At 50.7% G+C, this 12,107-nt stretch overlaps 5 protein-coding genes across 5 annotated transcripts; 3 read left to right on the plus strand and 2 right to left on the minus strand.

The window, feature by feature from the left end:
- Window positions 1–36: 36 nt before the first annotated feature.
- On the plus strand, window positions 37–733 carry BJX67DRAFT_371686 (EKC/KEOPS complex subunit CGI121/TPRKB; the record flags this gene model as incomplete). Its single annotated transcript, XM_071031121.1, has 3 exons — window positions 37–195; window positions 243–365; window positions 419–733. 3 exons carry the CDS (start codon window positions 37–39, stop codon window positions 731–733), a joined length of 597 nt encoding a protein of 198 aa, XP_070886986.1.
- Window positions 734–1,074: 341 nt separating this feature from the next.
- slx4 lies at window positions 1,075–3,879 on the plus strand. Its single transcript, XM_071035367.1, has 2 exons — window positions 1,075–2,103; window positions 2,166–3,879. Exons 1-2 carry the CDS (start codon window positions 1,300–1,302, stop codon window positions 3,816–3,818), a joined length of 2,457 nt encoding a protein of 818 aa, XP_070886987.1. The 5' UTR covers window positions 1,075–1,299; the 3' UTR covers window positions 3,819–3,879.
- Window positions 3,880–5,328: 1,449 nt separating this feature from the next.
- On the minus strand, window positions 5,329–8,711 carry BJX67DRAFT_387576 (cyclic nucleotide-binding domain protein; the record flags this gene model as incomplete). The annotated part of the gene is made up of 2 exons (XM_071034237.1): window positions 5,329–6,226; window positions 6,288–8,711. The coding sequence occupies 2 exons, from the start codon at window positions 8,709–8,711 to the stop codon at window positions 5,882–5,884; spliced, it is 2,769 nt and encodes a 922-aa protein (XP_070886988.1). The 3' UTR covers window positions 5,329–5,881.
- Window positions 8,712–10,196: 1,485 nt separating this feature from the next.
- BJX67DRAFT_73972 (uncharacterized protein) lies at window positions 10,197–11,405 on the minus strand. The gene is made up of 2 exons (XM_071035369.1): window positions 10,696–11,405; window positions 10,197–10,628 (listed from the first exon to the last, which is right to left on the minus strand). Exons 1-2 carry the CDS (start codon window positions 11,150–11,152, stop codon window positions 10,471–10,473), a joined length of 615 nt encoding a protein of 204 aa, XP_070886989.1. The 5' UTR covers window positions 11,153–11,405; the 3' UTR covers window positions 10,197–10,470.
- BJX67DRAFT_74181 (uncharacterized protein) lies at window positions 11,335–12,092 on the plus strand. Its single transcript, XM_071035371.1, has 2 exons — window positions 11,335–11,518; window positions 11,597–12,092. Exons 1-2 carry the CDS (start codon window positions 11,516–11,518, stop codon window positions 12,041–12,043), a joined length of 450 nt encoding a protein of 149 aa, XP_070886990.1. The 5' UTR covers window positions 11,335–11,515; the 3' UTR covers window positions 12,044–12,092.
- The last annotated feature ends 15 nt before the right edge of the window (window positions 12,093–12,107 follow it).

The following is a 12,107-nucleotide window of genomic DNA, read 5'->3' on the forward strand; positions in this document are numbered from 1 at the left end:
ATTATTAGGGCGATCTTTTATCGCCATCCTTCGACAATGTCTGCGTCTCTGGAAACTATCCAACTACCCCACCTCCCTTCTTCTCTAGCAGCCCATGCTGCGCTTTATAAGGATGTACAGAATTCTTCATATTTGCGGCAGCAACTTTTGTCTGCAAATACAGAATTTGAATATGCATTCATTGATGCAAGCATGGTATGCTAGGGTGTGTCGCGACTGGAATCTCACTGACATGGACATAGATTCTGTCTCGGGCGCATGCACTCTCAGCTGTCTTTCGCGCAGCCAACGATTACTTAAATGGGCGCCTGAAGTCACGCAATGTTCACTCAGAGATTGTCTTCTCGTTAAGCCCTACGAATAATGTGTGTTGAAGTGTAGCCGCATGCCTACGATACCTCGAGCTGACGAGCCTCAGATTGCGGATTCCTTCCGAAAATTTGGTATCGCGGACACCACCAGCAGACTGCTGGTGGTGAAGATTTCTGTGACTCCCGACATAACCCATGAGTCTGTCGCTGCACATCTAGAACAGAATGTCCAGGGTTCGCAAATACCGTTTGACGACGCAACGCTCTCCGAAATATCCGATGTTACCAAAATTAAGAAAGCTTATAAACTGGGATCTTTACCTTCTGCCGCCCCGAACCAAACGAATGGCACACCCGGCAACGCAAAGAAGCAGCTCGAACTCTCTGTTTTAGGGGCTATTTCACTGCGGGGAGCCACTTGATTGCCCGATGACGTACGGACAGCTTATACTTCTCCTCATCTCAGTTGTCTCGACCGAGAGGAACTGGCTGATCGACGAAGTTGACTGGCAGACACATTCGTAAAGCCAGCACTGTGATCAGTCCCTGAGCTCCAGGCACTGCTTACTATGGGAGAAAAGTTTCTATGGATGGTTGCCTTCAGTCCGCGGCCGCAGTTGCAAGCTCGCTTTGACCAGTCTGCGTCGGGGTGGGCGTCCCTCGCACCAGCTCACCACTTGATCATAAAACTCAGCGCGGTCAGTAATGCTAGAACTAGAACAATTTATATCTCATTTGGACCTGCCAAATAGTTGTAACTCTGTTAGTTGCCCAGCCTCCTAGTGCGACTCCCTATAGTGGTAGCCTTCTGTCAACGCCAAGACCGATATCCGTCCTTATCGATTCCGGATTTCCCTTCTAGGTTGCTAGAACTTCGCCTGGACCATCGACGCGACAGCCAACACCAAACAGTATGGACGTTCGCCATTTCCTCAGGCGCTGATGCCATCTCTACTCCAGCATTGTCGCGCTTTGATTTGCCACTACAATGCATTCCGATCTTGTCGTCCTATCCTCCTCGCCGGGGCGCAATGCAACCTGCGCTCCGCCACCATCGTTTGGAACCACTGAGAAACCGCTTCAAGTCTCCGCGCATAGTTCCTCTTCGTCTCCGGTCCCGTCACCGTCTGAATTGCTGCGACCTCCGTCACGCTCTAGGTTCTTCGCATGCTCGGATCACAATCGGTCGGAACCGGAAGACGGGATCAAAAAGGGGACATTCGCAGGAAAGACAGCGACGGGGAATTCAAAAACTACAAATTTAGAGACCACGCAGAAGAGAAGGGGAAGGAAGCCCAAAACCGCGCCACTAACAACTTTATGTGACTTGGACTTCGCCGCTGTGGAGAATGAAAACCCGCCGACGAAACCAAAAAGAACTAGGAAAAAGCGTGACGACGTCGGGACTGAAGGCAAATTGAGGGACAAGAAAATAAGTGGGAGAGTTGAAAAGACTGGGTCATCGCGGCTGATGGAAGCTGGCGCAAAGCCCGTTGATGGACCCCCAACACCCGAACCAACGCGCCAACGGAGCGCGGGAGAGCAAGACATCCACGGCCACGAGGCCGATGACCTACAGTTGGAGCCGGCCCTGAAAAGAAGGCTGGATTGGACGCCAACAAAGGACCTTGCAATATCAGCTGCATCACTGGATGGTGGGGACGGTGCGGAGGGCGCCCGGGGCGGTTTAGGGGCTTTGCTTTCTAGCTACGAGTATGATATATCGTATGCTATATCCGATAGGCCTCGTGTGCTTGCAGATAACGTTCCGACCAAGCGTCGGCGAATAGAGGTATGTGTTGTATCAAATACCTGCGCTAAATTGCTTCCGTCAATGCTAACCCTCCAGGACAGCTTGTGGAATCTAAGTTCCTCCCGCTAAAACCAAAGCCGTCCAGCAATGATATAGATTCAAATAGCGACAAAGATGCACGTCCGCCTGCAACTTCAAAGCCCAACAAGAAACCAAAACCTCGAGCTAAAAGGTTGACGACTCTAACAGCTCGTGTGACAGCTTCATATCTGCGGGACCATGCGGAAATTCTTGAATCTGCAGACGGAGATGTGCTTGACAAGCCCAAGGCCTTGACAGACATGGTTGTGAAGACGTGCAGGACAAAGAAGAAAGCGGATATAGACTCAGGGTTCAAAGTGCCAAGGACTATTGTACTGTCTCCGGAGGCAGCGGTTAAGTCGTTGGACAACCAAGACCTTATTTTCGGGACCTGCAGCCAGCTACAGCAAGAAGACTCCCCGATTCTTCCGAGGGCGATCCAAGTTACACACCAAGAGTCAGAGGAGGAAATGCCACCCATATGTTCATTGCGTCCTGGCTCGAGTCGGGTGCGGGCGCCGTCCGCTACCGTATCACGTCTTACGGCCCCCGGGAGTATGTGGTCCGTTGCGGCGAGAGACTCGGATGGACTGTTGAAAGACGTCGAGGTTGTGGAGCTAATTGACACACCGGAAGCACCTAAGACTATAACTTTACCGCACGAGGATGACAATGAGCAAGGGGCCGAACAGAGAGAGACGAATGAAACTGTTAGCGAGCGCGGTATACAAGCAGCGGAAACGTCATTTTCTGATGGTTCACTCCGTAATAAGCAATTGCCTGCGTCAAATACTCGGGTTGATGAACCGCGGGCATGCAGTACGCGCAGAATGCCAAATTATCTTCGATGGAAAGATACCACATTGGCAAGGGAAATCAAGCGGAACGGACTGAAGGCAATCAAGAGCCGCAAGAAGATGATCGAGGTCCTTGAAAAATGCTGGGCAGCTAAACATGGGCCAAGTGGCAAAGACAAGGATGTCACTGCCTCAGCCCAAAATACCACTATGTCTGCGCCACAGAAATCTGAAAAACAGTCGAGGAAGCTTCAACCAACCTCGCAAATCAACAAGCCACAGCCTAAACCGACGGATCCTCAGTTGACAAAGAAGAGCGATGAATCCGCAAAGACGCCCGATGCAGACCACACAGCCAGCGACAAACACACTCAACCCACGTCAACTCGATCTTTCATTGATGTAGAAGAAATTCGGGACTCAGAGGATGAGTCCCTACCATCCCCAAGCAGACTTCAAAGTCAACTCTTCAATCTGCCGCGAGGAGCGAGGCATGAATTGCCTACCTCGACAATAGCCTCGAGTCCTAGCGGCCGCGAACAAACTACTCCACTTACTGCTGCATCAAAACACGCTGGGAGTCTGCCCGAACTTGGTGATCAAATCACCAAAGCCGTTCGCGCTCAGCCCCGGCAGGGCCAGGCAGGGCCATCCTCACGACCTAGCTGGCTTGAGAAAATCCTCATGTATGACCCCATATATCTTGAGGATTTCACTGCCTGGTTAAACACGGGGGGTCTCGGCCTCGTTGATGAGGATAGGGAAGTCGGCGCGGTTTTTGTTCGTCAGTGGTGCGAGAGCAAAGGCATCTGTTGTTGTTACAAGTCTAATTACTTGCCGAAAAAGAAGACTAAGAAGAAAGGTGGCCACAATTAGTTGTTGCTCTTTCCATGCTGAAGCATTTTGCTCTAGGCGTTTAGTTGGATTTCGTCTCGGTGGGCGCTTTATTTCGAGTCTACGGTGTTATGCTTTGGGATACCCTTATGAATCATGAGACATGAATTAAGTGTGAGATATTTTATTTCTCTGTTGAATGCAAGAAAATGCGAAATAAAGGGAATAATCGAAGAAAAGGGAATGCCAGGAAGGAAGAAGGCGGACTATTACCACATCATCTCATCAAAATGAGCATCGTCGTCGACGTCGCTCCCATATGTTCCATAATATGTTCCAAAAGACCTCGCTGGGCCTGTGGAGTTATCGGTATGCTGGCCATCGTAAGCATAATCAGGGAAAGCTTCCTCGAAGAATTGTCCTCCCATCTCTATATCCTGATCTGAATCTAGACCTACCTGGTTCCCCTGATAGCTTTGAGCTGGGTTCGCAAAGAGCATATTCGTGTCGTTGATCGTCGGTTGAGACCAGCTGGGGAGGGTCATGGGTTGCTGCGCAGCTGTGGGATCGAAAAAGCTGTTGTTTGGAAGAGGGGAACTTCTGTAAGGGTTTGAGCCGAGACCTAGCTGTCGCGCGGAGAACGGAGACGCCAATGTCGCTTGCGGCCCCTGCGTTTCATCGGGTTGGGTCTGTAAATAGTTAACTTGCTGTGATAGTTTCTTGACCCGACCCACGAGGTCATGGTGCTGGAACCCAGTGTGAACAGGGATAGTCTTCGACCAGCCTTCACCCTCAATCTTTCCTCGCTGCTTGCCCTTCAGATTCTTTCGGTCTGGATGTCCTCCTATAGTTTTGCGCTTAAGAACAGGGCCTGCCTGTTGAGCTTTTCTCGACCGGGTGTTCCTTGCAGGAGCAGAGGCACTGGTTCGGTTTCTGTCATCCTCAGTATAGTTCCGGGCGTAAGTTTGCTTCCGAGTAGTGACCATTTTGATAAACTCACAGAGTATAATCAAATCCTGTTTGTGGAGCGGTTGTTATTGTTATTGTGAAGGAATGCCTCGATCACAAAATGCAAGAAGGGTGGTGAGAATGTGTTGGAATTGGGATTGTAAGATGAAAGACTAGACTAACTAGGGATTGTAGTCCGTTATATAGGTAGAGATTCATTTGTTCATTGTCCACTTTGTTTGAATAATGAATTGAAAGAGTCGATGGTAGCAGACAATCCCCCTACGACTGCTTGAGATGACTGTCAAAGAACAGATAAAGGAGCTCTCAAGAGGGAGCTTTGTCGATTGACTCAAGTTGTGTCTATTGTTGAGATCGTTTTATGAACAAGGAGACTGAACTAGGGGTATTGTTGATGAAAGGCCGTTATACACCACTGGCTGGAGGACTGGAGATAGGGTCGGTTTCGACGCTATGGAAAGGGAAGCAAGAAGCCGGTTCTTTGTTGCACTTTCAGGATCACTAGAGATCTTGAAACAACCAGTACGAAAAACTCGAGGATTGTCTCTCATGAACGAGTTGAGACTTCATTCAGTTCTACAAGTGGATTCGGGGCTCGAGATAGCACTCAGTGCTACCGTGTCCACCTCCGAGTGACGAAATAAAAACCAAGGCCAAATCTAAGGTACAAGCCAAATATCCAGAAGTATCGTCAGCTCCAACATGCAAGCAAAAGAAGAATCATAAAGCCTAAATCATGAGCGATATATGCCGTAATATGCTCCACGTCGGAGTTAGGCTCCCACACCTATTCCTGTGCATCTGGACAGAAGTCGTAAATGATGGTATCCCACTTGACAAGGACCGAAGACCAGCAGGGTATAAACACTCCAAGGTAAATGCGCTCAAGAAATGCAGCAAGATCGGGCTCTCGCCAATCGGAAACACCAAGAACCTGCTGCGACAAGGGCCATAACTCCGGGAAATGAACCAGTGGAAATAGCCAAATGAATGTAGGAAAGTCAAGTATCGTTAGTAGGACATAATAATGAGAAGTATCAGACAAAGGGGTATTTGAAAAGACAGGGATGCGAGGCAACGAGTTTGGCCACACAGCCTTAACGCGTGTGACGGTGAGGCGTGGACAAAAGGGTGCGCTATCGATATAATTTTCCGTTCGCGGCAACAGTGTCGAAGAAGATTCTATCCTTGTATTTTCGAGTTCCGCCGGCTTCAAGCCAGGGAAGCAGATTTTTGCATTGGCTGACGTCGAACGTGTCCAGCTGGGTACACCCATCCGCTACCGCTTCAACGCCAGCCCCAGTCACCCGTACGCAGCCGCGCACCGAAAGCCGCTTGAGATGCAGAAGGTGGAGGCCAATACTGCGCAACGACGGATCAGAGATAGCAGAGCCGCAGAATGACATGTTCAGGTAAGTCAATTGTGAGCACTGCAGAGCAAGCACCTCCGTTGCCGTATCCGACAGTGCGCAGCAGAAGGACTGCAAGGAGCCAAGTTAGTCAGGATATGGAGGCAAGAGGGTAAAGCATGTATTCCCTTACCAGATCTAGTTCCTTCAGTTGCTTTGCAGCATTGGTGAGATAGACAATAGCATTATCAGTCAAGTATGTGCAGTCCGCCAGACAGAGCTTCCGGAGACTAGTGAATTGGGTGTTACCCCAGAATTGAAACCCATGATCGGTGATTGTGGTGCACCTAGTTAGATCCATCTCTTCGATCCTGGAAGCAGCATGAGACGCAATATGGTGCATCGACCTGTCAGTCACATGCTTGCAGTAAGACAGGGACAGTCTTTTGAGCTCTGGACACCCAAATATCGCCCCTTTCGGCGTCTGGATTGTTGGTTTAATGGCAGGTTTGGCATTTTTCCCACAGTCATCCGGGGGTTTGTATGGCCCCGGAGTTGCCCACCCGATGATTCGGGCTAGGAGTGTGTCACTAACTTTTCGGCAATTGCTCAGGTCCACCTCTTCCAGGCCAGTTGCCTTACTAGCCATCTCCAGGATAGCGGCCGCAGTAACATCCCAGACACTCTTCATCTTCCAAGCCACGACATTCGAGCCACAAGAGCTCACCAGGTTGTTGAACCCCTCGTCGGTAATATGAAAGCAGTTGCTGATATCGACATAACGTGGTCTGTTGCCAATGAAAGGGCAAATAATTTTCGCTAATATATCATCGGTGAGGCATCGATTATAGACACTCAAATCGAGATAGCGAAGCAGATCCGTGGATGTATTGAGTATTTCCGACCAGTGGAGAGATACAGCGCGAAGACGAAGAAGATCGTGTAGATCGAGGTATCCAAAGATTCGTACAAGTATGGTGTCAGGAATGATTCCGTGGTTGTTGTCGCTAGGTTCGCGCTTCGTCTTCTGCGGTATAGAGGTGGGAGTTTCCAGCATAGTGCGGAAAGAAGAACTACTTGAGCGCGGTTCAGACGGGGGAGATGGCCGTTGTTGGTCTCGGGAAACCTCCTCTGGCGACAGTGGAGCGACAGAGCCTCGTCGACTGCGTAGCCGAACATTATCCAAGCCCACATTGAGAAATGGGTCTGGGTCAGACGGTCGTAATACGGCGTGATCGTCTATGCCATTTGGTTTTTGAGTGCCATCCAACTCTGTTTCAGTGAGCGTCAAAAGCGGCATAGATTGCCTGCGAGCAGCTCGGATTTTGAAGCCCTCATCCGAAGTACTCCGTCCATCAGCAATGTCCCCAGTATCAGACATGACAACATCGCCATCGGACGCAGATTTAAGTCTGTCTTTGGCCGTCTGCTCCACTTGATTACGAACATCCTGGGGGCATTTATCCCAGAACTCGGCCAGCACTTCACCGCTTATCATCAGACATTCGACGGCAGTAATCGAGCGTACGGTTGCAGTCCGGCGAGGTGCTAAGGAAAGACTTACTACCTCGCCGAAATATTGGCCTTGTTTCAAGCGGGCTTTGACTTCGAAGCCGGGGTGCTCAATAGTATTTGGGAGTGAGTGCCCGCCGTTTCTTGAATCCGCTCGTTCACTCAGAACTTCCACCTCACCTCGAACGATGAAGTAGACTTCTCGCCCCTGGGAGTCTTGTTTGACGATGTCGGTGAAGGGTGGGAAAGATCGGGGTTGTGCATTAAGTCCCAAGAAATGAAGAATATCTGGCGGAAGGCCCGCAAAGAGAGGCAACTCCTTCAGCAAGAGTCGGACATTCACGAGCCCATTCGCCAAAGCACTTGAAGTTCCATCAGCCAGTCCCGGACTTGGTGACTTGCGTTTCTTATTGACGAACTTTAGGCTCGAACCATTCTGTTCCGTAAGTGAGAGGTCACGAGAAAAGGTTTCTCTTAACCTCTTAGACCCTCTCCGACCCGTATCCACCAGATCGGCCGACGGCGCCGAAGTTTCTTTCTTTTTCTTCTCTAATATCATCAACCGTTCCAGAGCCTCTTCCCTAATGGCTCGCTCTACTTCCGGAAAGCGGGGGAGGATTTTCCTGAAGTCCTCCTTAGACAGTACTACCAACAAGCACCTAGTACGGGCAATGATGGTAGCGGTACGGGGCCGATCCATCAAGACGCCTATCTCTCCAAAAAAGGCGCCTGGCTCGAGCTCCGCATAGATACTCTCCCCATCTCTAGATGTGACCAGCACCGCACCCCGTACCAGCCAGTATATTGCCTTCGCCTCATCGCCTTCTGTTAAGATGTAGTCATTCGGAGCGCAAAGTTGCGGACGCAGATGTTGTCCAACGTCGACTAGGAACGACTCTGGGGTAGACTGGAACAATGGAAAGGAGCGCAATCGGTCGACGAGGTCCAACGGTAAAGCTTGAATGTTTGAGGAGGCTAATGGAGATGGGCGCACCGGGCGATTAGGGCTCGCAAGTGAATCGAACGAATGGATTAACGATACGTTGTCGGAGATAGGTGTGACAGCTTTGGTTGAACCTCCGCCGGTCCTGCCATGACGCCGCATGATGAACAATTGTGACGCTTCCCGAAAGGAAATAAGAGGTAATACTCAGAAGACTCAGTTGAATACTTCCAGCGACAGCATAGAGTTCGTCGGAAGCACCAGCAATAGAGCCGATGACGTCGACGAAAATGGAATGACGGGAGCTTCACAGAAGCACCCCAGTTCCACGGCGCGGGGGAGGGTCAGGAGCAAGCAAGCATTTGAGGAGGAGCCACTGGTCGACACGCGGGCGAAAATGCTATCGATGGAATGAAAACCAGGGATCCGAAGCAAGCAGCGACCATGCTGCGTTAGTCAGGCAGCTTGAGGTCGTAAATTCGGTTCTGTGAGGACTGGGCCAGACTGAATAATACCTTTGGAGGCGGGGATCTCCCACGTCAAACGGCAACAATTAATTTGGCGCTGCTGCCGAGCTCCACCAACACCGCTAGGGAGCGAACGGCTGCTCAGTGCCCGCTGCCGAAAAGCAAGAATCAATCTTCTCGTCGTGCTCAAGCTTGTGTTTCGTCTCGCTGGAAAGGCTGCGATACTTTTTAGCCTTAACCGCGTCGATAGCGTCGGTGAGGGGGGATTGTGGGAGAAAACTATGGAGACCGAGAAGCCCAGCTTCAGATGATCCTTTCCGGGAAGGTAAATGTCACGGTTTTGGGCTTGGAGAAAACGACGAAGGGAGCCACCTGGCTGATAAAGAGGCTGCTGAGAGACGGAGCTGCCCAGAAGCGACGAAAGAGCCGTGGCGGTGGGAAACAATGAGGATCGGGAGGGGTTCGGCAGCTAGGGAAAAAAAGAGTGATGGTTCTGGATGCCTTCTAGAAGGAAGGCAGAAGGATCGGATCATCCTCCTTCGTGCTTCTCAATTGCAGGTCCCAGTCAGTAGTGAGCAGCGCATCGCTTTTTCTCCGTCTGAGGTGATCGATGGTCTGCGAACAGCAGCCACACTGGAGAACTGGCGTAAACTTCGAAGAGCAGGACTCTGCGTCCACGGCATCCGATCTCTTCTCCAATACAGCAATCTTTCAAGTATGCCAAAAAGGATGCCTTCTACTACAGGAAAGAAGAGAGGAGTCTCAAGAAACAGTATATTCCCAATGTCCTGAAATGCCTCAACAACCCCAGCCGCGCCTGGGCGATTTGGTTTCTTACAGCACCTGCTGTTTCCGGAACAGGTTGAATGTCATCCCGCCTCCTCTACATATTCCAGACAAAGGCTGAAACAGCCCAACCAAATCAAGAGAAGTTCACCAGCATGGATTGGGTCCGCACCTTGTTGTGGTTGGCGGGGCAGGAGTCACCTGACGCTCCAAGTCCCTGCAAGTTTCATCTGAGAATCAAGGAAAGCCTTAAAAGTGGCCGGTCCAGGCACTCCAGATGATTGTGTAGTTCTCGCCTCGCGGTCTCCCTTCACCGCTGAGGCTCCCGTCAACGCAATCCAGTGACTCAAGGAAGATCCCGCGCGGTAGCCATCACAGTACGGATGTTCCTGGGCCCCAGCGATTGCAACCTCGCCCCTGGCGACTTGGGAACTCCTGACTGCATGTAATGCCAGAAGGGTGAAAGATCTGAGGTAATCGCAAGAAACGAGAAGAAATGAGAATCCCAGATTCCGATTCGGTAAAAGGAGGCTAGTCTCCCGCTCCCAGGTTGTCAACCCACTCTGCCGAACATCTCAGCATGCGTGAGCAGGCGCAACTCCAATCAAATCGTCGCCGTGAAAGTATGCTTGGCGAACATAGGGTAATTTATATACCCTCAAGTCACCTTAATCGGCTCTCTTTCGGCGCCGTCCCAGAATAAAATCAACGAAAGCAGGCCGGTTGCCCTTAAGGGATTCGAGCGCATCCTGCAGAAGCCCATAGGCGAGGCTCAACTTAAGCCCCAGCTTCGTTGTACGTGCAGCCGTGTAGACATCGTGACGAGCTAAAAATATAGATATCAGCCTCCGGTTCCTCCTCGTCACGAATTTTTAGGATCCCACAGGACAAACCTAATAAGCTGTAGATGCCCGAAAATGATAATCCTGCCGTAACTGTGGATAGGAAATCTCTCTGGTCGTGACGCGCATAGTCCACGGTCTCTTCAAATAGACAGAACGCGAGCGCGCCAGAGCCAAGTTTGAACCCCATTTTCATTCCATCCTTGACACCACCGACAATAGCGACATAGTTCTTCGTTTTATGGTATTGGAACCATCCGGTTGAAGTCGTGGGAAAACGATGGGCATTTTCGGCGCGGAAACGGTATGCAGCTGTCCTGCTCCCGTAGGACGAGCCGATGACCATCCCAGCAGAGAATGCGGACAAAGCAGTCAATGGCAACCGCTGGCCAACCTCAATCCCCAGCCGCGGGGGTGCTTCGGATTCAAAAAACTTGTCCCAGTGGATTATCTTGAGCAAAGTTGTCGAGTCGGGGTCACGGGTTCCCGAGGGCTGTTTGGCGTCCATTGAGGAGAAAAGTGTTCGAATATCAGCGGTATTCTCGAGGATTGTTGCAACGATACAGATCAAGAACTGAGCTCAGACGCGAAGACCGGTTTTGCACCGTCGTGGAGGAAATAGTTCATGGGGCGAATCCTGTGGTAGCTATTTGACATGAGGTCAGTTCGGGGAAGGGAAAGCTCCGCCGGGCGGGCAACCTCTCAGATCTATTCTTGGATGAAATCTGCGCTCTCCAACGAGCTGCTGTCCCGAGCATTATTATTTGCGAGGCTACCTGGCGAAATTAGTATGCCAGCCATCATTGCGAGTACTTGACTTGAGTTGCTCTAACTATCTCTTTTAAAGGGCCTGCGAAGATCTATCGGCACCATGGTACGTCGAAACCTCCCAGAAGAGTGCTGCTACCCTTCTTGATACTGTAATCTCCATACTAATTCTTACACCTTGCAGTCTCAACCAGATCCCCTAAGCTACACATTGTTGTTTAAAAAGCACAAAACAACAGTGCTTCTGATGCTTCCTCCCTCCGAAACAATCGCTCACACCAAGAAGGCCCTCCTTCAAGCTTTGCAAGCGCGGGGGCTAAAAGACATCAACGGAGACCCCGTTCCTGAAAATTCCCAAGAGATCGAGTTTGGCATTGCTGTAGACAAGAACGACTTGGATAAAGGATGGACAAGCCTCGAAGGCTTCGACCTCGATGGCAATGAAGGTCCCAAGCGAGGAGCGGGAAAGAAGGCCATATCTGCAAGCTTGAAGGCGGCGGAGATAAATAATGGGCAGTCCATCGCGTTCAGGTTCAGACAAGCAGGAAAGAGCGCATCCACCGATATAGATCTTGAGGACCCGGGTTGGGATGTTGTCCTGCCTACACTCGATGACGAAGAGGAAGCTTAGCATGTTGCTTCACACGAGCTGTCTTCGCATTTAACGCCTCTCGCTTGCTTCTGTTGCGCAAGGG

Source organism: Aspergillus lucknowensis, assembly GCF_044049455.1.
Source record: "Aspergillus lucknowensis strain CBS 449.75 chromosome Unknown BJX67scaffold_16, whole genome shotgun sequence".
NCBI classification, from domain to species: domain Eukaryota; kingdom Fungi; phylum Ascomycota; class Eurotiomycetes; order Eurotiales; family Aspergillaceae; genus Aspergillus; species Aspergillus lucknowensis.

Bases quoted from the DNA above. Each gene is read 5' to 3' on its own strand.
- slx4 (XM_071035367.1), top strand. From the start codon at position 1,300: ATGCATTCCGATCTTGTCGTCCTATCCTCCTCGCCGGGGCGCAATGCA. The intron at 2,104-2,165 runs GTATGTGTTGTA...CCTCCAGGACAG, and splicing joins CCAAGCGTCGGCGAATAGAG to CTTGTGGAATCTAAGTTCCT.
- BJX67DRAFT_73972 (XM_071035369.1), bottom strand. From the start codon at position 11,152: ATGGACGCCAAACAGCCCTCGGGAACCCGTGACCCCGACTCGACAACT. The intron at 10,629-10,695 runs GTTTGTCCTGTG...CTATATTTTTAG, and splicing joins GGGCATCTACAGCTTATTAG to CTCGTCACGATGTCTACACG.